General features: G+C 45.5%; 1 protein-coding gene across 2 annotated transcripts; it reads right to left on the reverse strand.

Moving 5' to 3' along the window:
* Positions 1-11,653: 11,653 nt before the first annotated feature.
* On the reverse strand, positions 11,654-24,530 carry LOC130297123 (homeobox protein TGIF2LX-like). 2 transcript variants are annotated; one of them, XM_056549402.1, is made up of 3 exons: positions 24,410-24,530; positions 16,693-16,961; positions 11,654-12,734 (listed from the first exon to the last, which is right to left on the reverse strand). In XM_056549402.1, the coding sequence occupies exons 1-3, from the start codon at positions 24,417-24,419 to the stop codon at positions 12,357-12,359; spliced, it is 657 nt and encodes a 218-aa protein (XP_056405377.1). In that variant the 5' UTR covers positions 24,420-24,530; the 3' UTR covers positions 11,654-12,356. The 2 variants fall into 2 exon arrangements, with proteins under 2 accessions (XP_056405377.1, XP_056405378.1); XM_056549403.1 differs by lacking the exon at positions 24,410-24,530 and adding an exon at positions 24,097-24,211.
* Between the last annotated feature and the right edge of the window lie 2,622 nt (positions 24,531-27,152).

Consider the following 27,152-nt stretch of genomic DNA (forward strand, 5'->3'; position numbering starts at 1 on the left):
ATTTAAAAAATAATAATGTTTTCCATCGGAGTACCCCTTTAAACCTTCTACATCTATGTTGTCAGGTCTGCTAAAGGCCTAAAGCCTAGTCCCATATTTCGGATACACTGCACCCTTCAGCGCCCCGGCGGTGCCTCTGATGTCCTGCTCTGAGGGGCGACAGTCAAGCAGGAAGAAGACAGCATCGGGGATCAGAGCAGGACACCGGAGGCACCGCGGGAGCACTGGAGGCTGGGACCCACCACATATATCCTTTAATGCATTAAAGGGGTACTCCGGTGGACAAGAAATGTTTTCAAATCAACTGGTGCCAGAAAGTTACAGATTTGAAAATTACTTCTATATGAGAATCTTAATCCTTCCAGTACTTATCAGCTGCTGTATGCTCCACAGGAAGTTGCGTAGTTCTTTCCAGTCTGACCACAGTGCTCTCTGCTGACACCTCTGTCCATGTCGGGAACTGTCAACAAGATGAGCAAATCCCCATAGCAAACCTCTCCTGCTCCGAACAGTTCCTGACACGGACAGAGGTGTCAGCAGAGAACAGTGTGATCAGACTGGAAAGAACTACACAACTGCCTGTGGAGCATACAGCAGCTAAGTACTGGAGGGATTAAGATTGTTAACCCCTTAACAACTTAGCACGTAAATGTACGTCCAGGTGCTCTGGGACTTAATGCAGGACGTACATTTACAGCCAGGGATCTGCTGGTAATGGAGGACATCAGCGATTGCGCTGATGTCTGCCATTAACCCCTCAGCCGATGCAGTGATCAATACAGATCATAGGATCTGGGCCAATACGGGCGTTAAATTTGGATCACCCGCGGCGCAGCCACGGGGATGTGATCATCTAAAATGGCGGACGGAGGTCCCCTCACCTGCCTCCATTCGTCTCCTGGGGTCTTCCGCTCTGGTCTGAGATCGAGCAGAACAGAGCAGAAGATCACTGATAATACTGATCAGTGCCGAAAAAGTGTAAAAAAATAAAAATAAAAAAATAATTTATAAACATATTTGGTATCGCCGCATGCGTAAATGTCCGAACTCTCAAAATATAATGATAATGATCCCGTATGGTGACCAGTGTAAATGTGAAAAAACATATCACATATACGCAAGAAACTACAGATCACGGCGCAAAAAATGAGCCCACATACATCCCTGTATACGAAGAAAGGAGAAAGTTATAGGTGGTCAAAATAGGGCAGTTTTAAACATACTTTTTTTTTTTTTGTAAAAAAATAAATAAATAAACATTTTTTTAAAAAATGTTTTAAAAGAAAAGTATGTAATTATTTTAACCTTATTACCCCGCAGAATAAAGAAAACATGTTATTTTTACCGAAAAGTGTACAGTGTAAAAAGAAACCCTCCAAAATGTGCAAAATAGCAGTTTTCATTTAAATTTCCCCACACACATAATTTTATTTTTTTTGCCGTACATTTTATTGTAAAATAAAAGCCCTCATATGGGTCTGTGGATGGAAATATAAAAGAGTTATGATTTTTAGAAAGCGAGGAGGAAAAAACAAAAATGCAAAAATAAAATTTCCCCTGCCCGCCCCCTCAATGCAAGTGTAATATCCTCCTATGGGGGCTATAACACTGCAAAAAAAAAAGTGAATAAAGATCATTTAACCCCTTCCCTAATAAAAGTTGGAATCACCCCCCTTTTCCCATAAAAAAAAGTGTAAATAAAAATAAACATATGTGGTATCGCCACCTGCGGAAATGTCCGAATTATAAAAATATATCGTTAATTAAACCATGTCCAAAATAGCGTATTTTTGGTCACTTTTTATTTCATGAAAAAATTAATAGGAAGCGATCAAAAAGTCCGAACAACACAATATGGTACCGCTAAAAACTTCAGATCACGGCCCGTACGCGGAAAAATAAAAGTTACAGGGGTCAGAAGATGAGAATTTTAAACGTATACATTTTCCTGCATGTAGTTATGAATTTTTCCAGAAGTACGACAAAATTAAACCGATATAAGTAGGGGATCATTTTAACCATAAGGACCTACAGAATAATAAGGTGTCATGTTTACCGAAAAATGTACTACGTAGAAACGGAAGCCCCCAAAATTTACAAAATTGTGTTTTTTCTTCAATTTTGTCGCACAATTATAAAAATTTTTTCTTTTCTCTGTAAGACATCAGTAATTTTACCCAAATATCTACAAACTAGAATTGGTGGCGTAAAAAAATATTTTTAGGTGCAAAATTGAAAGAGTTATGATTTTTTTTTTTTAAAGGTAAAGGAGGAAGAAATGAAAGTGTAAAAAACAGAAAAACCCTGAGTCATTATGGGGTTAAATATAAGTAACTTACAAATCCTGTATAACTTTCTGCCACCAGTTCCTTTGAATTTTTTTTTTTATATATTGCGGGTAGAGATGAGCGAACTTACAGTAAATTCGATTCGTCACGAACTTCTCGGCTCAGCAGTTGATGACTTTTCCTGCATAAATGAGTTCAGCTTTCAGGTGCTCCGGTGGGCTGGAAAAGGTGGATACAGTCCTAGGAGACTCTTTCCTAGGACTGTATCCACCTTTTCCAGCCCACCGGAGCATCTGAAGGCTGAACTAATTTATGCAGGAAAAGTCATCAACTGCCGAGCTGAGAAGTTCGTGACGAATCGAATTTACTGTAAGTTCGCTCATCTCTAATTGCGGGGGTCCCCAGCGGCGGGACCCCCGCGATCAGACATCTTATCTCCTATGCTTTGGATAGGGGATAAGATGTCTTAGTGCCGGAGTACCCCTTTAAGCAATAAGGTATAATGAACCACAGTACCTGTATACTGCGAATGGAAAGACCGGTTGCTATGGGATAAAGCACTTTATGGCTTCACATATCATGTTGATCAGATTTACTCAGACCTCCTATAATCCAATGTATAAAATCCTTTTCTTGCCATGTCACGTATGGAATCTGTCTGTCGGTCTGTATAAGAAGCTTCTATTTATGTGGATGTGCCGGAAATAGATAATTTCGTGAGAATAAAATGCTGCTAGTTTTCAAAGGAGTTCATAAAAATTGAAATGTTTTAGGAGATAAGGTATGGGTTTAAAGGGGTACTCCGCTGCTCAGCGTTTGGAACAAAATGTTCCGAATGCTTAGAGCCGCGCCAGGAGCTCGTGACGTCATAGCACTGCCCCCTCAATTCAAGTCTATGGGAGGGGGTGTGACTGCTATGTACTACCTGTCACGCCCCCTCCCATAGACATGAATGGAAGGAGCGTGGCGTCACGGACACAGAAGCTCCAAGCTTCCATGTTCAGAATGCTGCAGCACTGGCCCAGAGATTGCCAGGGGTCCCAGTGGTGAGACCCCCCTATGAACAGACATTTCCTATCCTTTGGATATGGGATAAGATGTCTTTGGGTGGAGTACCCCTATAACTACATCAGCAGGTGTCTTTTGAGGCTATTTGTATCTCTGACCACTTCCCCTGGGTCCCATCTTCACACACCAACCTTCTCATCCATATGCATCTTTACACCCAGTGTGACCTCCTCCCTTCCTCAGCTCTCCATCTTGTGACCTCCTCAGCTCTCCATCTCGCATTACCTCCTCCCCTCCTCAGCTGTCCATCTCGCATGACCGCCTCAGCTCTCCATCTTGTGTGACCTCCTCAGCTGTCCATCTCGCGTGACCGCCTCAGCTCTCCATCTTGTGTGACCTCCTCCCCTCCTCAGCTCTCCATCTCGTGTGACCTCCTCCCCATCTCGCGTGACCTCCTCCCCTCCTCAACTCTCCATCTTGTGTGACCTCCTTAGCTCTCCATCTTGTGTGACCTCCTTAGCTCTCCATCTTGTGTGACCTCCTCCCCTCCTCAGCTCTCCATCTCGCGTAACCTCCCCTCCTCAGCTCTCCATCTCGCGTTACCTCCTCCCCTCCTCAGCTCTCCATCTTGCGTTACCTCCTCAGCTCCCCATCTCGCGTGACCTCCTCCCCTCCTCAACTCTCCATCTGGTGTGACCTCAGCTCTCCATCTTGCTTCTTTCCTATTTAATTTTCTACCAGTCCTGGCCGCAAACCTTTTTTTTTTTTTTTTTATAGATTTCAGACTCCTGCTGGAGTCCTAAATCTCAGGCTGCAGCCGGGACACAGACAAGCTCAGCACTGCTCCCTGGAATTAAATAGAAAGAAGCCTATTTTTTAATTACATGTAATTGGAAAGTTATTCTTCATACATTAATCTATAATCTCTCCAAAAAAAAAAATTTTCATGAAAGGTACCCTTTAATTTTTTTTAGAACATATGCCTTAAAACTGAAAAAAAAATATTTGTGAAAAAAAAAAAAAAAAGAAAATTTAGGGACTTTTCAATTACACCATTAACCCTGCAGCCAAACTTACCTGTTTTTGCACGATTACAACAATATCCAATTTGTATAGTTTCTGTCATGTTTTACCACTTTTAAAAATAATGTAAAGTTTTTAGAAAAAATAACAAAGAATTTTTTACATGGCCATTTTTTTTGAGCCTTATAACTTTTTTATTTTTCAGTATACAGGATTTATTGGGGGAGATTTATCAAAACCCGTCCAGAGGAAAAGTTGCCCATAGCAACCAATCAGATCGCTTCTTTCATTTTGCAGAGGCCTTGTTAAAAATGAAAGAAGCGATCTGATTGGTCGCTATGGGCAACTGGGCAACTTTTCCTCTGCACAGGTTTTGATAAATCTCCCCCATTTTGCTGTGATCTGTGGTTTTTATCGGTTCCACTTTTTCTATTGCTATCACTTTCTACTCCATTTTTTTTCTGAAATGTGATGTGATCAACAAAACACCGTTCTGGGGATTGGTGTGTGTGTGTGTGTGTGTGTGTGTGTATATATGAATGGCGTAAAGGTTAAAAATATTATATTTATATATATATATATATATATATATATATATATATATATATATATATATATATATATATATATATATAATATTTTTAACCTTTACGCCATTCACCATGACCGGAGTGCCACAGGACCGTGGAGCATGTTCGGCGGAGGTTGCCATGTGTCCAGAAGTTGCGAGTAAGGGGTAACCAATATAACCATTACACGGGGTACTCTATCCCTAGACATCTTATCCCCTATCCAAAGGATAGGAGATAAGATGTCTGATCGCGGGGGTCCCGCTGCTGGGACCCCCGTGATCTCTGTGCAGTACCCGTCATTCCTTTAGAATGTTTGGAGCAGGTGGCGGGGGTCGTGAAGTCACTGTCCCACCCTTTGTGATGTCATGTCACACTCCCTCAATGCAAGTCTATGGAAGGGGGCGTTGCTGCCGCAACGCCCCCTCCCATAGACTTGCATTGAGGGGGTGTGATGTCATGAGGGGCGTGGCGGTGACGTCACGACCCTTCCACCTGCTCCAAGCGTTCAGAACAAAATGTTCCGAACTCTGGGGCAGCGGAGTAACCTTTTATAGGGGGTATTCCGGCCTTAAGACATCTTATCCCCTATCCAAAGCATAGGGGATAAGATGTCTGATCAGGGCGGGCCCACTGCTAGGAACCCCCCCCCCCAATATCTCACACAGCACCCACCTGTCTCCGTGTCTGAAGCCTCACGACCACAGGGCCGGAGTATTGTAACATCATGACTCTGCCCCCCCCCCCCCCCCTTGTGACGTCTCGGCTTGCCCCTCAATGCAAGTCTATGGGAGGGGTACCTCTTTGAGGATATAATATAAGATATAAGGTGTCAACAAATTCAGCCAATTCAAGACAGGCACCTTAAAGGGGTACTCCACCCCTAGACATCTTATACGCTATCCAAAGGATAGGGGATAAGATGTCTGATCGCGGGGGACCCCCGCAATGTAGCATGCAGCACCCACCGTATCTGCTTCCGGAAGGGCTGGAGGTTCTGGCTCCCAACTACAGGGACGGAAGATCGTGACATCATGACTCCGCCCCCGTGTGCCGTCAGGCCCTGCCCCCTCAGTGCAAGTCCGGAGTCGTGACATCACGATCTTCCGTCCCCGTGGTCAGGAGCCAGAACCTCCAGTGGTTCCGGAAGCAGATTCGGTGGGTGCTACATGCTACATTGCTAGGGTCCCCAGCAGCGGGACCCCCGCAAGTGGACATCTTATCCCCTATCCTTTGGATAGGGGATAAGATGTCTAGGGGTGGAGTACCCCTTTAATGCTTGAAAAGTTTTAATGAAGTAACTCAAGGAATTACATAACATGAAAATCGTAGGCATACTGTATATAAAAAGATGTAGTTACTTGGAAACCAGTAGGTGTGGACCAGGCCTCGGTGGTTTACCAGTGTCCGATAGGTGAAGGACAAATAAGAGGGGCAGGGGGGGTTGTTCCAGTAAGTACACAGGCCCCTTCACATAGGTGCCCCAAGTAGGTAGGGCCCCCCAGAGAGAGTAGTCTCAGTAGGTAAATCCCTCAGATAGCTGTCCCCTGTATGAAAACTCTCATATAAAAGGTAGTAGGTCTCCCTAATAGCTTGGTAGTCTCCATAATAGCAAAATGTGTGCGGCTCACCCTCGAAGCCGAAGAACTGTAATGCAATCAACTATGGACTCAGCGCAGTTCAACCGTTTATGAACACTGAACTGCTGCTCTTCACTCGCTTTAGTAACCTTGTATGTAAGAGTGTAAACTTTAGTAACGGAAGGTTCTTCTAATTAACGTACAGTCTAATTGATGATATGTCGTAAGGGATCATAACGAGACCTGAGGACGTGACAGGTAATCAATGTGTGCGGCTCACCCTCTAAGCCGAAGAACCGTAATGCAATCAACTATGGATTCAATGAAGTTCAACCGTTTATGAACACTGAACTGCTGCTGTCTTCACCCGCTTCAGTAGCCTTATGGAAAACAAATACTATTGTAATACAACCACCTCAATTTAACATGAACTAAGGCTAAATGTTTAGCGTATCGTACGTAAGCCTAAACATGACCTGAGAAACGTGACAGGTGCGGAAAGAAGCGTGAGGCTTACCCTTCAAGCCGTAGAAACCGATGGCAACCAGCTAAGGTGGTTAGGAAGATTCTACCGCCGTATGAACGCTGAGTTACTGTAATATTCCACCAGTTAAACAACCTTATACAGTGGTCCCTCAACATACGATGGTAATCCCTTCCAAATGAACCATCGTTTGTTGAGTGATCCGTGCAATGTAAAGTATAGGAAGTTATACTCGCCTGTCCCCGCTGCTCCGAACCCGTCACCGCTGCCCTGGATGTCGCCTTCCATCGCTGTCGCCGTGTCCCCGGGGTGTCCCCGACGTTCCGGACATCTCTGCATTCCCGGCATCCTCGCTCTCCGTCGCCGCCATCACGTTGCTACGCACGCCGCTCCTATTGGATGACGGGACGGCGTGCGCAGCGACGTGATGAAAACGATGGAGAGCGCTGATGATGCAGAGGATCCCAAAGAGGACGCGCCGGAGCCCCGAGGACAGGTAAGTGATCGTCAGCGGACCACACGGGGCACCGTAAACGGCTATCCGGTGGCAGCTGAAGCAGTCTGCGCTGCCGGATAGCCGTTTATGCGATTGCCCCGACATACAAAAGCATCGAATGTTGATGCTGCCTCTGAGAGGCCATCGTATGTTGAAATGATCGTATGTCGGGGCCATCGTAGGTCGGGCGGGAGGGGGAGGGGGGTCACTGTATGTACAAAAAAGCATTTTCAGGCATAAATAAATGTATATGGCTAACGTGAGCTAAACGTGACTGACCGTATATCGCAAGTGATGGTGAGGAGATCTGAGGAGGTGATGTTATAAGGAATATTATAGTGTTTGCCCTTAAGAGGGTCACTGATCAAGTCCGAGACGGACTCAGATGTCTATGAGGAAAGAAACACTGGGGGAGATTTGTCAAAACCTGTCCAGAGGAAAAGTTACTGAGTTGCCCATAGCAACCAATCAGATCGCTTCTTTCACTTTCCATAGGCCTTTTCAGAAATGAAAGAAGCGATCTGATTGGTTGCTATGGGCAACTCAGCAACTTTTCCTCTGGACAGGTTTTGATACATCTCCCCCAGTGTACCCTTTGGCACATTTAAAGGTGACCTTTATAGACAAAAATTATAATTTTTTTTTTACTAAGCCTAATTATGCAATTTAACGTTTACCAGAAGGCATAAGACCTCATATCGTGATTGATTATATCGTAGTATGAGAAAGCGCGAAAGATATGATGCGGAAAACGTAATGGTTTACCCTTACACGCGTAGTGAAACAGAAATGACGCAGGGAGGTTGAGGCTGAAATGGATTAGAAAAGTCGTCGCAAACAGGCTGCCTGTAAGGAAAAGTGTAAAAGCGCGCTAATGTGTAGAAAATAACGGTTATTAAAAGTAAATGACGGCAAGCGTGAGCCCCCTATGAAAATGATCTCAGACATCAGGTATGTGTATACATGGGGGAGGGGGATACACATGTGCATACATACACACATGCATGCACACCCATGTATAGACATTATGCATCTGTATCTATGTCATACACCCATTATGATATATTTATCCTTAGTGTCTCCCAGTAATGTACCCGAAAACCGAGGGGAACTCCGCTGCTCAGCGTTTGGAACAAACTGTTCCGAACACTGGAGTCGGGAGCTTGTGACGTCATAGCCCCGCCCCCTCAATGCAAGTCTATGGGAGGGGGCGTGGCGATCGACACGCCCCCTCCCATAGACTTGCATTGAGGGGGCGGGGCTATGACATCACAAGCTCCCGGCGCCGACTCCAGCATTCGGAACAATTGTTCCAAATGCTGAGCGGCGGAGTACCCCCTTTAAAGGGAATCTCTCATCCGTATCACCCGCACTAACCTGTTGGTACAGGCTAGGAATGATGGGAGTTGTAGTCTAGCAACAGCTGGAGAGTCACGAGTTGGAGAACACTGTTTTAAACCATAGCATAGTGCGGCTTTGTTGAGTAATATTGCCATCTTAAAGGGGTACTCCCGTGGAAAACTTTTTTCTTTTTCAAATCAACCGGTGCCAGAAAGTTAAACAGATTTGTAAATGACTTCTATTAAAAAAATCTTAATCCTTCCAGTACATTTTATGGGCTGTATACTACAGAGGAAATGCTTTTATTTTTGGATTTCTCTTCTGTCACGAGCACAGCGCTCTCTGCTGTCCATTTTAGGAACTGTCCAGAGCAGCATATGTTTGCTATGGGGATTTTCTCCTGCTCTGGACAGTTCCAAAAAATGGACAGCAGAGGTCAGCAGAGAGCACTGTGGTTGTGACAGAAGAGAAATCCAAAAAGAAAACCATTTCCTCCTTAGTATACAGCCCCTAAAAAGTGCTGGAAGGATTAAGATTTTTTTAATAAAAGTGATTTACAAATCTGTTTAACTTTCTGGCACCAGTGGATAAAAAAAAAAAAAAAAAAAAAAAAAAAAAGTTTTCCAGTTAACCCTGCTGTAAGGTTTTCTGCAATAAAGAAATAGAGAAGAAAGCTTCAGTATGCAAAATTTTTTATTACAAACCAATACAAATTCTGACAAAACAATACAGAAGATTTCAGTTTATTATTCCAGTTTATTATCCCAATTTATTATTCCAGTTTATTATCCCAATTTTAGAGATGAGCGAACTTACAGTAAATTCGATTCGTCACGAACTTCTCCGCTCGGCAGTTGATGACTTTTCCTGCATAAATTAGTTCAGCTTTCAGGTGCTCCTGTGGGCTGGAAAAGGTGGATACAGTCCTAGGAGACTCTTTACTAGGACTGTATCCACCTTTTCCAGCCCACCGGAGCACCGGAAAGCTGAACTAATTTATGCAGGAAAAGTCATCAACTGCCGAGCCGAGAAGTTCGTGACGAATCGAATTTACTGTAAGTTCGCTCATCTCTACCCAATTTATTATCCCAGTTTATTATCCCAGTTTATTATCCCAGTTTATTATCCCAATTTATTATTCCAGTTTATTATCCCAGTTTATTATCCCAATTTATTATCCCAGTTTATTAAGTGCTCTTAGGATGAAGGGTTAATAGGCAGAAATCCATATGTAACAATAACATTCATTATCCAGACAAAAACAATTATTCTTCACATACTTCCATGTGTTAATGCAACATATAAAGACCGTGAACAACACCTACACAAAACGAATACTTCCGTAAGGCACAGCGTGTATTAAAGCATAGTGTATATTTTACAAAACACACAGTATACGTTAAAGATAAACAAAAACAGGGGTACTCCGGTGGAAAACTTTTTTTTTTTTCTTTTTTTTTTAAATCAACTGGTGCCAGAAAGTTAAACAGATTTGTAAATTACTTCTATTAAAAAAAAATCTTAATCCTTCCAGTACTTATTAGCGGCTGTATGCTACAGAGGAAATGCTTTTCTTTTTGGATTTCTCTTCTGTCACCACCACAGTGCTCTCTGCTGACCTCTGCTGTCCATTTTAGGAACTGTCCTCAGCAGGATATGTTTGCTACGGGGATTTTCTTCTGCTCTGGACAGTTCCTAAAATGGACAGCAGAGGTCAGCAGAGAGCACTGTGGTGGTGACAGAAGAGAAATCCAAAAAGAAAAGCATTTCCTCTGTCGTATACAGCCGCTAATAAGTACTGGAAGGATTAATTTTTTTTTTTTATTTAATAGAAGTAATTTACAAATCTGTTTAACTTTCTGGCACCAGTTGATTTATAAAAAAAAAAAAAAAAAAAAAAAAAAAAGGTTTCCACCGGAGTACCCCTTTAACAGTTTCAATAAAATCCAAGAAAAAAAAAACAGTGTCTGGAAGAACGCCTAGTCAATATGACTGAATCCCCGCTCCTCCCCCAGGCAACAATGTACGGCAATGGTGTGGCGTCAGTCAGAAAATGATGTATATAGGAGAGGTCCCCAGCCCAGTCCTCGAGGCCACAACAGTCTAGGATTAGAATTTTTTTTCCTGTTTTATTCCAATGGAGTCACTGAATAAAGTCACTGGACTGTTGCTTGGCCTTGAGGACTGGGTTAGGGACCACTGGGTATATAGTCCTATCCAAATGACCATCTCCAAATGCCAAACGTGCCAATGTTTTACACTGCAGAGTGACGTTTGGTCAATGTGACCAATAAAGGAAGGGAGACAGGGGGGGGGGGGTTAGTACACATTAAAGGGGTACTCCGGGAGGTGGCACCGGGAGCTCGTGACGTCATAGACCTGCCCCCTCATGACGTCATGCTCCGTCCCCTCAATGCAAGTCTATGGGAGGGGGCGTGACATCCGTCACGCCCCCTCCCATAGACTTGCATTGAGGGGGCGAGTGTGATGTCATAAGGGGGCGGGGCTATCACGTCACTAGCTCCCGACGCCAGCTCCAACGTTCGGAACAGTTTGTTCCAAACACTGAGCAGCGGAGTACCCCTTTAAGGCTATGTTTACACGATGGAATGTTTGCACGGGGAATTTCCGTGCGTACATTCCGCAAACTGCGGTTGCCGGCAAAATGACATTTTTCATGCCGGTGAAGTGGAAAAAAAACGGTCACCCGTAGTCGAATGTGACCTGACCTCCTGAGCTCAGTGCTCGCAACCCTTCTCAGTGCGATCGCTGTTAGGGTTTAGGATGAGGGGTTTGGGGTTAGGATTAGGGGTCAGGGATTAGAAGTTAGAATTAGGGGTTAGGATTAGAGTTAGGGGTCAGGGATTAGAGGTTAGAATTAGGGGTTAGGGGTTCGGGATTAGGGGTCACAGATTAGAGGTTAGAATTAGGGGTTCGGGATTAGGGGTCACGGATTAGAGGTTAGAATTAGGGGTTCGGGTTTAGGATTAGTGTTAGGGGTTCGGGATTAGAGGTCACGGATTAGAATTAAAGGTTAGGGAGACGGCTGTAAAGTAGAAAACTCTGTACCTGTGTGGAAGGTCACATTCCACTACAGGGACACAGTTTTATTCATTACACCGGCGCTAGGTTCATTCTTTGTGCAGACACATAAAACATCTAGCACGGAAATATCTAGCCTGAAATGTCCAGCACGGAAATATCTAGCCTGAAATGTCCAGCACGGAAATATCTAGCCTGAAATATCTAGCACGGAAATTCCGCCGTGTGCACAGCGCAGCAGAATCCTGTCTAATTTATCGGGACTCTGCTGCAGCGGAATCTCCGTGCCGGTTTCCAATGCGGAATCTGGCGCGGAAGTTCTGACATGTAAACATGGCCTAAGGGTTATTTGCAAAGAGCCCTACGTAGGATGAGGGTTTGTGCGTTCTTTGCAGACACTGAAATGAATGGGTTACATCTTCGTCCCCTTTTTCCTTGAGGGATTAGTGAAATCTTAAATTAAAGAAAAACAGACAAATCTAATAACAAGACTCGAGGAGGAGGAAGGACTCCGGTGGCTGCAGGTTACAGCTTTTCCACCTCAATGTGGCCCGTGGACAATGAATGAATGTGCAGATAGCTGAGGGCACTTGTAGCGGCCTCGTACCTGGCCTCCTCCGCCTCCATTTCAATGATACGTTGCGTGGCCACGAGCGCCAGGATCTGCAACCTGCTCAGTTGTTCACCTTCAACAAAGCGAGGGGGGGAGACGGATCGAGGAGATGTTATTGTTGAGAGCGACAGTGGTTTCACGTTAGGCTTTTTCATTGGTGTACGCTGAACAAGTGCAGGGGGCTCCAGGGTCTTGTCTCCGGAGATTGGACATTTATCGGGGTTCGTTCCGTTCTGATTAACCATCTCACGCAGGATCCTTCGACGAGCATTGACGAACCAGTTGGAAACCTAGAGGTGAAGAGAAGAACAAGGTCGGCTGAAATGTTACATGTCCGAGCCATTCTAAAACGTTACATCTTCTGTTCTGAAGGTCTGGAGTCAGATCTTAAAGGGGTACTCCGCTGCTAGACATCTTATCCCCTATTTAAAGTATAGGGGATAAGATGTCTGATCGTGGGGGCCCTGTCGCTGCGACCCCCCCTTGATCTCCATGCAGCACCCGGTATTCTAAACAGTATATTTAGAACGCTGGGTTCCCGCGTCGGGAGACGTGACGCCATGCCCCCTCCATTCATATCGATGGGAGGGGGCATGAATGGAGAGGGCTTGGCATAATTATAGAATTCCGGACGCCCCCTTGTGACATCACGCCCCCTCCCATAGACATGAATGTCTATAGACATCACATCTCCCGCCACGGGAACCCAGTGTTCTAAACATACAGTTTAGAACACCGAGCGCTGCATGGAGATTGCTGAGGGTCCCAGCAGCGGGACCCCGCGATCAGACATCTTATCCCCTATCCTTTGGATAGGGGATAAGATGTCTGTGGGTGGAGTACCCCTTTAACCCCTTAACGACCAAGCCCATTTTGACCTTAAGGACCAGGCCAATTTTATTTTTGCGTTTTGTTTTTTTCCCTCCTCGCCTTCTAAAATCCATAACTCTTTTATATTTCCATCTACAGACCCATATAAGGGCTTGTTTTTTGCGTGACCAATTGTACTTTGTAATGAAACCTCTCATTTTAACAAAAAATTTATGGTGAAAGCAAAGAAATATTTTTTTAGGGAGGATATTTTAATGAAAACTGCAATTTTGCACATTTTGGAGGGTTTCGTTTTTACACTGTAGCCTTTACGGTAAAAATGACATGTGGTCAATACGATTAAAATGATACCCATGGCTAGATACTTTTATATTTTTGTACCGCTTAAAAAAAATCTCAAACTTTTTGTGACAACAAAGCAGCATTTTTGGACTTTTTAAATTTTTTACATTTACGCTGTTCATTGTATGGGATCATTACCATTATATTTTGATAGTTTGAACATTTACGCACGTGGCGATATCAAATATGTTTATTTTAAAAAATTACGCTTTTGGGGGGGGAAAAGGGACAATTTTAGTTTTTATTGGGGGAGGGGATTTTACACTTTTATTTTTACTTTTTATTTTTACATATTTAAACTTTTTTTTAACACTTTTTATGTCCCCATAGGGGGACTATCAATAGCAATCAGTTGATTGCTAATACTGTTCAGTGCTATGCATAGGGTATAGCACTGATCAGTATTATCGGTGATCTTCTGCTCTGGTCTGCTCAATCTCAGACTAGAGCAGAAGACCCCAGGAGACGGACGGAGGCAAGTGAGCGGACCTCCGGCCGCCATTACAGATGACCGGATCGCCGCAGCAGCGCTGCTGGCGATCCGATCATCTATTTTAACATGCGCATTGCCGCAGATGCCGTGATCTGCATTGATCAAGGCATCTGAGGGGTTAATGGCGGACATCCGTGCGATCACGGATGTCGGCCATTAGCGGTGTGTCCCCGGCTGCTGATAGCAGCTGGGACCTGCAGTGTATGACGCGAACACTGCTCCAATTCTCGCGGTCATACACAGGATGTTAATGTATGACCTGGTGCGCCAAGTACCGCCGCAACAGGACGTACATTTACGTCCGTGGTCATTAAGGGGTTAAAGGGAATTTCCAAAATGCTTTGTTTTTCTAGAAAAAACGCACTATTGGTTTTCTGCCACAACCCCTCTGGAATGACTCTGAACTGTAATACCAGACACATTCCAATGGACACTATTTAACCTCTTCAGGACGCCGGGCGTATGCATACGCCCTGAATCCCGAGTCCTTAAAGGGTACTCCGGTGCTTAGATATCTTATCCCCTATCCTGCCGCTGGGGACCCCCGTGATCTTGCACGCGGCACCCCGTTTATAATGAGTCCCCGGAGCATGTTCGCCCCGGGTCTGATTACCGGCGATCACAGGGCCGACGTCGTGTGACAGCACGCTCCGCCCCTCAATGCAAGCCTATGGAAAGGGGCGTGACAGCTATCACGCCCCCTCCCATAGGCTTGCATTGAGGGGCGGAGCGTGACATCACACGCCGTCGGCCCTGTGGTCGCCGGTAATCAGACCCGAAGTGAACACGCTCCGGGGACTGATTATAAACGGGGTGCCACGTGCAAGATCACGGGGGTCCCCAGCGGCAGGACTCCCGTGATCAGGCATCTTATCCCCTATCCTTTGGATAGGGGATAAGATGTCAAAGCACCAGAGTACCCCTTTAAGGACGTGGGGCGTACGCCCGTGGGAATTCCGGTCCCCGCCGCTAGCCGGTTGGGGACCGGACCGGGATGCCTGCTGAAATCATTCCCCCCCCCATGTCGGCGATTGCAGAAAATCACATGTCAATTCAGACATGCGATTTTCTGCTATTCTGGGCTGATCGGGTCTCTGGTGACCCAATCACCCGGAAAATAGGGATGACGGGAGCTGTCAGTGACAGCCCCGATCATCCTGAGGGATAAGAGCGAGGTCGCAGTGCTGCGATCTCCTCCTATCCCCTGCCATTGGTCAGAACTGATTCTGATCAATGGCAGCGCAGGACAGTGGGTTGCCATGGCAACCTCCCATTCTGCCCACCCCTGGATGTTGGACAGAACGATGGAGGGGGAAGATGGAGATCGGTACCTTACCTGAAGATGGCGTGGGGACCGAAGATCATCCTGGAGACATCCTGGTGGAGGGGGGGGGAGAATTAAAGTGAAAGTAAAGCGATCTTTACTGTGGCAACCACTAGGAAGGCAGAACTGCAACTCCTAGCATGCCCAGACAGCCCAAACGGTAGCCCTCCAGATGTTGCCAAACTACAACTCTCAGCATGCCTAGACTGCCCAGGCATGCTGGGAGTTGTAGTTCTGTAACATCTGTCCCTTCAGATTTAGCAATTTTCATGAAATTTGAAGCCCTCTAATTTTTTCAAAAAGTGTATGATGCTTACATAAAAATAGACATATTGTATTTGTGAATAAAAATTAAATTTATTTGGAATATCCCTTTTCCTTACAAGCAGAGAGCTTCACAGTTAGAAAAATGAAAAATTTTCAAAAATTTCATGACATTTTGGGATTTTTCACCAAAAAAGGATGCAAGTAACCATGAAAATTTACCACCAAAATAAAGTAGAATATGTCACGAAAAAACAATATCAGAATATTCGGTAAAAGTGTTTTAGAGTTATTAATGCGTAAAGCAACGGTGGTCAGAATTGCGAAAAAGGGCTCAGTCCTTAAGGTGTAAAAGGGTTGCGTCCTTAAAGGGGTACTCCGCTGCCCTGTGTCGGAAGCTCCGCTCCCCAGCGTCCGGAAGTTTATTGTTCCGGACGCTGTGTGCGGCTTCCGTGTTTTAAGGGCTGCCCCTCGTGACGTCACGCCCGCCCCCTTCGTGACATCACGCCCGCCCCCTCAACAAAAGTCTATGGGAAGGGGGCGTGACGGCCATTGCGAGGGCGGACGTGATGTCACGAGGGGCGGCCCTGAACACGGAAGCCCGCACACAGCGTTCGGAACAATAAACTTCCGGACGCTGGGGAGCGGAGCTTCCGACACAGGGCAGCGGAGTACCCCTTTAAGGGGTTAATAGGGTAGACAATTCCCCCCCCCCCCCAAAAAATGGACAATGGGGGAAATTTATCAAAACCTGTGCAGAGGAAATGTTGACCAGTTGCCCATAGCAACCAATCAGATCGCTTCTTTCATTTTTTTAAAAGGCCTCAGTAAAATGAAAGAAACTATCTGATTGTTGCTATGGGCAACTGGTCAACTTTTCCTCTGCACAGGTTTTGATAAATCTTCTAATGTTCTTAAATATGTCCCTGACTGGGAAAAAAAACTTAAAAAAATACATAAAGTTGGTGTAGGACGCACATTTTTAGGACTGTACCTGATGCACAGTGAGGCGAGTTTGTCTTGACAGGACATTTCTCTCTGCTTTAGATGGGTATGGCTTGAATCTATGTTCATATAACCAGTCCTGCATAATTTTTATGGACTTTTCCGGGAATTTTTGCGGGCACTTCTTCTGCCCACACTTCTTCTGCACACCCTTCTTCTGCCTGCACTTCTTCTTAGGTACTTTCTTCTTCTCACTCTTGTCATCTTCTCCAGCATCAGGGTAATGGATGGCTTCCATTTTCCTTTTCATGGCTGGTCCTGTGATCCAAAACATTGGTCAAACAATGGTAGATACAGTGGGGCATGTAAAAAAAAAATCCATAAAATCACATTGTCTGATTTTTAAAGAATTTATTTGCAAATTATGGTGGAAAATAAGTATTTGGTCAAAAACAAAAGTTCAGCTCAATACTTTGTTATACACCCTTTGTTGGCAATAACAGAGGTCAAACGTTTTCTGTAAGTCTTCACAAGGTTGTCACACACTGTTGCTGGTATTTTGCCACATTCCTCCATGCAGATCTCCTCTAGAGCAGTGATGTTTTGGGGCTGTCGCTGGGCAACACGGACTTTCAACTCCCTCCAAAGGTTTTCTATGGGGTTGAGATCTGGAGACGGGCTAGGCCACTCCAGGACCTTGAAATGCTTCTTAAAAAGCCACTCCTTCGTTGCCTTGGCGGTGTGTTTGGGATCATTGTTATGATGAAAGACCCAGCCATGTTTCATATTCAATGCCCTTTGCTAATGGAAGGAGGTTTTCACTCAAAATCTCACGATACATGGCCCCATTCATTCTTTCCTTTACACAGATCAGTTGTCCTGGTCCCTTAGCAGAAAAACAGCCCCAAAGCATGATGTTTCCACCCCCATGCTTCACAGTAGGTATGGTGTTTTTTGGATGCAAATCAGCATTCTTTCTCCTCCAAACACGACGAGTTGAGATTTTACCAAAAAGTTCTACTTTGGTTACATCTGATCATATGACATTCTCCCAATACTCTTCTGGATCATCCAAATGCTCTCTAGCAAACTTCAGACGGGCCCAGACATGTACTGGCTCATGCAGGGGGACACGTCTGGCAATGCATGATTTGAGTCCCTGGCAGCGTAGTGTGTTACTGATGGTAGCCTTTGTTACTTTGGTCCCAGCTCTCTGAAGGTCATTCACTAGCCCCCCCCCCCCCCCCCCCCCGTGTGGTTCTGGGATTTTTTCTCACCGTTCTTGTGATCATTTTGACACCACGGGGTGAGATCTTGCGTGGAGCCCCAGATCGAGGGAGATTATCAGTGGTCTTGTATGTCTTCCATTTTCTAATAATTGCTCCCACAGTTGATTTCCTCACACCAAGCTGCTTTCCTATTACAGATTCAGTCTTCCCAGCCTGGTGCAGGTCTACAATTTTGTTTCTGGTGTCCTTCGACAGCTCTTTGGTTTTTTCCATAGTGGAGTTTGGAGTGTGACTGTTTGAGGTTGTGGACAGGTGTCTTTTATACTAATAATAAGTTCAAACAGGAGCCATTAATACAGGTAACGAGTGGAGGACAGAGGAGACTCTTAAAGAAGAAGTTACAGGTCTGTGAGAGACAGAAATCTTGCTTGTTTGTAGGTGACCAAATACTTATTTTCCACCATAATTTGCTAATAAATTCTTTAAAAATCAGACAATGTGATTTTATTGATTTTATTTCTTATTATGTCTCTCATAGTTGAGGTATACCTATGATGAAAATTACAGGCCTCTCGCATGGGGGGAATCCACGGTACAAGTTAAAAAATCCCCCGGGAGCCCTGAATGGCCACTTGGTGCCGGACATTCAGGGCTCCTGGGGGGGGGGTATTTGAAAATGAAAGTAAAACACACTCTATACATCACAGAGGAGCAGAGCATGCCGCCCACCCTCCGGGTTAATAGCTTATGATCACAGCGGGTCTTAGGGTATGGTCACGCTGCGGCCGCCACCGAAGATACTTCAGCGGTAGGACCATTGATGGCTATACAGTACTCGCGGAATTCTGCGCTAAGAATGAACATGTTTCTTTGCTCTGAACAATTTCAGAGGCGGAACTGTCTGCCACTGAAATTCCGCAGTGTGAACGGGTCTCGCGGAAGACTCATTCACAGTGATGATAATGTTCACAGCGCAGAATTCTACTTGCGGAATTCCTCAGTGTGAACACACCCTTAGAAGTGAGACCCGGTGCGATCAATCCCTCAGCCCACGTACTACTACCCTCAACATGGAACAGATTCTATTCCATGATAGGGGTGGTAGTACAAGCACTAATGTAGCCTCCCCAGCCGCCTGCAGACTTCTGCAGTTGGGGGAACTACAAATCCCATCATGGAAACGATTCTGTTCCATGATGGGTGTAGTAGTAGTCCCAGCTGCTGGAGTCTGTAGACGACTGACTTTTCATACTAACGGATGAAAAACTGATGCCAAAGGCCACTAAATGGCATCTCTTTGCATCAGTTTGGATCCGTTAGTAGTATGGTCCATTTAGGAGGCAGTGATGGATGAAAATCGGGACTGGGGACAACGGCCATGTGAACCTAGCCTTAACTAACCTTATATTTTAATAGCTCAGACATTTACGCACGCGGTGGTACCACATATGATTGTTTTTATTACATTGTTTTATTTTTTTACACTTTCTTCTTTTTTTTGTTGTTGTGCCCATAGGGAGCTATATCATGCAACCTTCTGATTGCATACACTGATCAATGCTATTCCATAGGATAGCATTGATCAGTGTTATCGGTGCTCTGCTGCTCTAGCCTGCATGGCCGGCTGGGAGCTTCAGAGCACCGATCGGATGGCGAGGAGGCAGGTGAGGACCCTCCCGCCGTCCACTCAGCTGATCGGGACCTGCAATGTCGCTGCGGATGCCCCAATCAGCTCCACTGAGCTACCGGCACCGTTAACCCCCATTTTAGACACCGCAATCAACTTTGATCACGGTGTCTAAAGGGTTAATGCCAGACATTAGCCCGATCACTGGTGCCCGGCATTAACTGTGGATCCTGGCTCCCCGTAGCACCCGGGACCCACCGGGTTTAAAGCGTTCTCCGCTCATTGCTCATGAGAACGGTTTAAACCCAGTTAAAGGGGTACTCCACCCCCAGACATCTTATCCCCTATCAAAAGGATAGGGGATAAGATGTCTGATCGTGGGGGTCCCGACGCTGGGGACCCCCGAGATATAGCATGCGGCACCCACCTGTTTCTGGTCCGGAAGCGCTGGAGGGTCTGGGTCCCGACCACGGGAACGGAAGTTCGTGACGTCACAACTCTGCCTCCGTGTGACGTCACGCCCCGTCCCATAGACTTGCATTGAGGGGACGGGGCGTAACGTTACACGGGGCGGAGTTGTGACATCACAAACTTCCGTTCCCGTGGTCGGGGGACCCAAACCCTCCAGCGCTTCCGGACCAGAAACAGGTGGGTGCCGCATCCTATATTGCGGGGGTCCCCAGCGGCGTGACCCCCGCGATCAGACATCTTATCCCCTATCCTTTGGATACGGGATAAGATGTCTCAGGGTGGAGTACCCATTTAATGGGACCAGGGTGTACAGGTACGCCCTCGGTCCTTTAGTACCAGGATGAAAGGGCATACCTGTAGGTCCTTCATCCTGGATGGGTTAACATTACAGGAGAATTTATTTTCACAGGTTTAGAGCCTTTTTTGCAGGTAGAAAAGTTGCAGAAATGTCTCTGTTGCAACTTTTGGTACACGTCTTTGGCTTTTCACTTTGCAGCGTCTGCTTGTTCATGAAGTGCCACTTTTCTCTAAAAATAAAGTCGAAGCCCCATCAGCCCAGATATGGTGCGCAAAACTGTTTGTTGAGAAAAAAATTTGCGCAAAATGGTGAAAAGTGGCTAAAAAGCTGCAGGAATCATAAAAAGTGGTATTCTGAAGTGATGTTTTACATGCGCAAAATTAACTCCTTAAGGACCAGTTAATTTTTTTTTGTTTTTGCATAACTCTTTCAATTTTGCACCTAAAAATCCATATGAGGGTTTATTTTTGGCGTCACCAATTCTACTTTGGAATGACGTCAGTCATTTTACCCAAAAATCTACGACGAAACAGAGAAAAAAATCATTGTGCGGCAAAATTGAAGAAAAAACTGCATTTTGTAACTTTTGGGGGCTTCCGTTTCTACGTAGTACATTTTTCAGTAAAAATGACACCTTATCATTATTCTGTAGGTCCATACAATTAAAATGATCCCCTACTTATATAGGTTGGATTTTGTCGCACTTCTGGAAAAAATCATAACTACATGTAGGAAAATTTACACGTTTAAAATTGTCATCTTCTGACCCCTATAACTTCCTTATTTTTCCGTGTATGGGGCGGTATGAGGGCTCATTTTTTGCGCCGTAATCTGAAGTTTTTACCTGTATAATTTTTGTATTCATTGGACTTTTTGATCGCTTTTTATTCATTTTTCATTATATAAAAAGTGACCAAAAATACGCTATTTTGGACTTTGGAATTTTTTCTTGCATACGCCTTTGACCGGGCGGTTTAATTAACCTTATATTTTTATCATTTGGACATTTCTGCATGCGGCGATACGACATATGTTTATTTTTATTTACACTGTTTTGTTTTTTAAAATGTGAATTCTTACATTTATTAGGGAAGGGGTTAAATAATCTTCATGAACTTTTTTTTTTTTGCAATGTTATAGCCCCAATAGGGGCCGGGCCCGACCCATTATGACGGGGGCCACGCTGTGGTCCCGTGTTATAGAAAGGGAGAGGACTCAGGACGTACAGGTACGCCCTGTGTCCTTAAAGGGGTACTCCGCCCCTAGACATCTTATCCGCTATCCAAAGGATAGGGGATAAGATGTCAGATCGCCGCGGTGCCGCTGTTGGGGACCCCGGGGATCGCCGCTGCAGCACCCCGCTATCATTACTGCACAGAGCGAGATCACTCTGCACGTAATGACGGGCAATACAGGGGCCGGAGCATCGTTACTTCACGGCTCCGCCCCTCGTGACGTCACAGCCCCCCCCCCTCAATACAAGTCTATGGGAGGGAGCGTGGCAGTCGTCACGCCCCCTGCCATAGACTTGCATAAAGGGGATGGGCCGTGATGTCACGAGGGGTGGAGCCGTGACGTAACGATGCTCCATCCCCCGTATCGCCCGTATTACGCACAGAGCGAACTCGCTCTGTGGTGTAATGAGAGCGGGGTGCCGCAGCGGCGATCCCGGGGTCCCCAGCAGCGGGACCGCGGCGATCTGACATCTTATCCCCTATCCTTTGGATAGGGGATAAGATGTCTAGGGGCGGAGTACCCCTTTAAGGGGTTAATCAACCTCCATGTGGTATTACAATAAATATGTTGCACATAAGCAAAATTGAAGTGAAAATAAATGACTTCAAAACGCACTTTATAAAGACAATAATGATAAATGTCCCTCTATATTTTAATAGTTCGGACATTTACAAACCCGGCAAAACTAAAAATGGCGATGGATCTTTTTTTCCACTTCTTTCTGTAAAATGGGAAAAAGATATTAAAATTTTCATTGGGGGAGGACTTATTTATATTTTTAACCTCTAGGGGACACAGGGCGTAAATAAATGCCTTGGCTGTGGGGTACTTAGTGCACCTGGGCGTACATTTACGCCCTGCCGCATGCTCCATCTTTGCAGCAAGCGCAGGAGCTTCGCTTTCTTTATAGGCCAGTAATGGCAGACATCAGGGATCACGCTGATGCCTGACATTAACCCTTCAGATGCAGTTCAAGTTGCGGGGGTGTCAATCATTACCCGAAACCCCTGGTAGGCTGGGTTCACACCAAGTTTTTTGCAATACAGTTCCCATATCAGGTTTTTGATAAAAAACGGATTCCTCAAAACCTGACTAAACTGTATCAAAACGTTTGTACAAATTTATATCCGTAAACGGTTTGAAAAATGATGTCCTGTTGCATCAGTTTTTTAAAGAAAAAAACCTATACGTTTTTAACTTTTCACTCCATTATGAATAAAGTTTCAGTTGTTTGATTGAAATTCCAAGAAAAAAAACTGAGCAAAGTCAACAACTGTATGATGAAAACCTGATGGAACCGTACGCACATACAGTTCTGTACGGTTCCCATTGACTCCCATGTTAAAAAAAAAAAAGACGTATACGTTTCAATACGGTTTTTTATCCGGACCAAAAACCGCGGTAGGCTACGGTTTTGGTTACGGGGAAAAAGAAGTCACAAAACCGTACAGGATGCAAAACGGACACAACCTGATGCATCTTTTGACATACGGTTTTCAATACGGTTCCGTACGGTTTTCATATTGAAAACGTATACGGGAAATGTACTGCAAAAACGTGGTGTGACCCCGGCCGTAGCTGTCACTTGCCCTTTTAAATGCTACAATTAAAAGGGTACTCCGCCCCTAGACATTTTATCATTACAGCACAGAGCGAGTTCGCTCTGCACGTAATGACGGGCGATACAGGGGACGGAGCAGCGTGACGTCATGGCTCCGCCCCTCGTGACATCACGGCCCGTCCCCTTAATGCAAGTCTATGGCAGGGGGCGTGACGATGTCACGCCCCCTCCCATAGACTTGTATTGAAAGGGGCGGGCCGTGACGTCATGAGGGGCGGAGCCGTGACGTAACGATGCTCCGGCCCCTGTTTTGCCTGTCATTACGTGCAGAGCGAACTCGCTCTGTGCTGTAATGATAGCGCGGTGCCGCAGCGGGGATCCCCAGCAGCGGGACCGCGGCGATCTGACATCTTATCCCCTATCCTTTGGATAGGGGATAAGATGTCTAGGGGCGGAGTACCCCTTTAAATGATCCCTACTGATCAATTGCTAATGCCATTCATTGGCGGCGAGTGCAGGCTCGCTGATAGCAGCCGACACCCGCTGTTTATGAAGCAAGCTCAGCACCTAAGCTCTCATCATAGTCCCTGATGGCAACGCATGATGTACATGTCATGGGGGTCGCCAAGGGTTAAACAATACGTCATGACTATAGATAAGTACATTTGTTGAGATTTGTTTCAGGTCCGATTTTGCGCAACCAACAAAAGTCGTTTTGGAAGTGTTCCAATTGTTAATCGCCCATCCACCGACGCACGGGCTACTGTCAAAAAAACAGGAGTCCCTGCCCCTATACAGTACACGGAGCGGCTGGGCCTGGCGCAGTACTTAGTCAAGCTGCATACAGCAGCACCGCTCACCTCCGGGTAGAGGAGCAGCCTAGAATGAATCACAGGAAGTTAAGATTCAAAACAAGACCAAATTTTTGGTAAAAAATTTGTACCGGATCAGATTTGTTATTTCCAGCCATTACAAAGTACAACCCCCCCCCCCCCCTCATATGACATTATTATGGATCATAGAAGACATACAGCAGGGCTCTCCAAACTGTGACCCCCCATCTGGGTGCAGAACTACAACTCCCAGCATGCAACATGTGGACGTCCATTTTGTAGCCCATCGGCGTGGAGCAGGAGAAGTCACGTGTACAATGTCTTAGGTGCCCGGGGAAGCTTTTTCTTATAGTGCACCGCACCTGACCCTGCAGGGCGCGGAGCCGTCTCCGCGGGGGTGCGGAGCACCCCCGCGGAGACGGCTCCGCGCCCTGCAGGGTCAGGAAGACTCCATAGACGGCCCCAACATGTCTCCTCCTTATACCATCTCCCCCGCCTGAGCGCAACGCACCTGGCGCCATCTCTTCCGGCCTTTTTCCCGCAAAAAGTGTTCAGAGTCCGGCGTGCAGCGCTCCTTCCCCCGCCCTCCTCCTCCGGGGTGGAGCCGAGTCATCCGGCCTGGTAGGAATAACATTGTATCCAGTTTTCTTGCAGCGTCACGTGCTTTAGTCACTGACTAATATTCAGACATACACTTGGCCGAGCTGTGTGCCCGGATGACCAGTACTGTATAGTGTGCACAGGTGTACACAGCGTCCTAATACGGTGCCGCACGGCCTCATCCGCTCCTGTCCACACTGAGCTTCTCTGCCCTGGGAGCCATGATTCTTGTTCACATGTTTTAGTTGTTGTTTTTTGTTGCTGTTGTTGTTGTTTTTGTTGCGTTTTTTGTTTTTTTTCATGAGAAAGGCCATGTTCACACATATACACTTTGGGTCCCGTCTTTTCAGCCACTCCCCCCTACAAAAAAAAAAACAACACATCTGTATTAATTCATTTATAGAGAAGAAAAACTGAGGAGAAATAAGTAAAATTAAAAAGTAAAATAATGATTTCTGACATTTAACCCCTTAAGGACGCAGCCCATTTGGGCCTTAAAGGAGTAGTCCAGTGGTGAACAACTTATCCCCTATCCTAAGGATAGGGGATAAGTTTGAGATCGCGGGGGGTCCGACCGCTGGGGCCCCCTGCGATCTCCTGTATGGAGCCCCGACAGCCCGCGGGAAGGGGGCGTGTCGACCTCCGCACGAAGCGGCGGCCGACACGCCCCCTCAATACAACTCTATGGCAGAGCCGAAGCGCTGCCTTCGGCAATCTCCGGCTCTGCCATAGCGATGTATTGAGGGGGCGTGTCGGCCGCCGCTTCGTGCGAGGGTCGACACCCGCTATCTGGCCGGAGAGCCTGGCCCCCGTACAGAGAGATCGCAGGAGGCCCCAGCGGTCGGACCCCCCGCGATCTCAAACTTATCCCCTATCCTTAGAATAGGGGATACGTTTTTCACCACTGGACTACCCCTTTAAGGACGCAGAAAATGTTATTGTTACGTTTTCGTTTTTTCCTCCCGGCCTTCAAAAAATCATAACTCTTTTATATTTTCATCCACAGACTAGTATGAGGGCTTGTTTTTTGCGCGACCAGTTGTCCGTTGTAATGACATCACTCACTTTACCATAAAATGTACGGCGCAACCCAAAAAAATACTATTTGTGTGGGGAAATTAAAAAGAAAACCGCAATTTTTGCGAATTTTGGAAGGTTTCGTTTTCACGCCGTACAATTTCTGGTAAAAATGACGTGTGTTCTTTATTCTGAGGGTCAATACGATTAAAATGATACCCGTAATTATACACTTTTCTGTTACTGTTGCGCTTAAAAAAAAAATCACAAACTTTTTAACCAAATTAGTACGTTTAAGATCCCCCTATTTTGAAGACCTATAACTTTTTCATTTTTCCGTATAAGTGGCGGTATTTTTTGCGCCATGATCTGTACTTTTTATTGATACCATATTTGCTTATATAAAACTTTTAATACATTTTTTATTAATTTCTTTGGGAATAAAATGTTATAAAAAAAAGCAGCTATTTTGGACTTTTTTTTTCTTACGTTCACGCCGTTCACCGTACGGTATCACTAACATTTTTTTTTAATAGTTCAGATATTTACGCACGCGGCGATACCAAATATGTATATAAAATATTTTTTTAACACTTTTTGGGGGTGAAATAGGGAAAATGGGACAATTTACATTTTTATTGGGGGAGGGGGTTTTTCAAATTTTTTTACTTAATTTTTTTACTTTTATTTTTCCACTTTAATAGTCCTCATAGGGGACTATTTTTAGCAATCATTCGATTGCTAATGCTGTTCAGTGCTATGTATAGGACACAGCACTGATCAGGGTTATCGGTCATCTTCTGCTCTGGTCTGCGGGAAGGCAGATCAGAGCAGAAGACTCCCGGAAGACAGCGGAGCCAGGTGAGGGGACCACCGTCTGCCGTGCAGGATGATCGGATCGCCGCGGCAGCGCTGCGGGCGATCCAATCATCGATTTTAGTAATCGCGATGCTGCAGATGCTGTGATCTGTATTGATCACGGCATCTGAGGGGTTAATGGCGGACATCCGTGGGATCGCGGGTGTCCGCCATTACGGGCGGGTCCCTGGCTGCGATCAACAGCCAGGACCTGCCGCGCATGATGCCGGCATCGCTCTGATGCTCGTGGTTATGTTTAAGACGTAAATGTACGTCCTGGTGCGTTAAGTACCACCTCACCAGGACGTACATTTACGTCCTTTGTCGTTAAAGGGGAGCTCCGGTGGAATTATCTTCTTTTTTTTAAAATCAACTGGTGCCAGAAAGTTAAACAGATTTGTAAATTACTTCTATTAAAAATACTTAATCCTCACAGTACTTATTAGCTGCTGAATAATACAGAGGAAATTATTTTCTTTTTGGAACACAGTGCTCTCTGCTGACATCATGACCACAGTGCTCTCTGCTGACATCTCTGTCCATTTTAGGAACTGTCCAGAGCAGCATATGTTTGCTATGGGGATTTTCTCCTACTCTGGTCAGTTCTTAAAATGGACAGAGATGTCAGCAGAGAGCACTGTGCTCGTGATGTTAGCAGAGAGCTCTGTGTTCCATTAAGAAAAGAATTTCCTCTGTAGTATTCAGCAGCTCATAAGTACTGGAAGGATTAAGATTTTTTAATCGAAGTAAATTACAAATCTGTTTAACTTTCTGGCACC

This window comes from Hyla sarda, chromosome 12 (genome assembly GCF_029499605.1).
Source record: "Hyla sarda isolate aHylSar1 chromosome 12, aHylSar1.hap1, whole genome shotgun sequence".
In the NCBI taxonomy this organism is placed as follows: Eukaryota; Metazoa; Chordata; class Amphibia; order Anura; family Hylidae; genus Hyla; species Hyla sarda.

What these genes read in the sequence shown, in the direction of transcription:
- LOC130297123 (XM_056549402.1), bottom strand. An exon ending in CTCGCCTCACTGTGCATCAG is followed by an intron (nt 12,735 to 16,692) that starts GTACAGTCCTAA and finishes CTTCACCTCTAG; the next exon opens with GTTTCCAACTGGTTCGTCAA.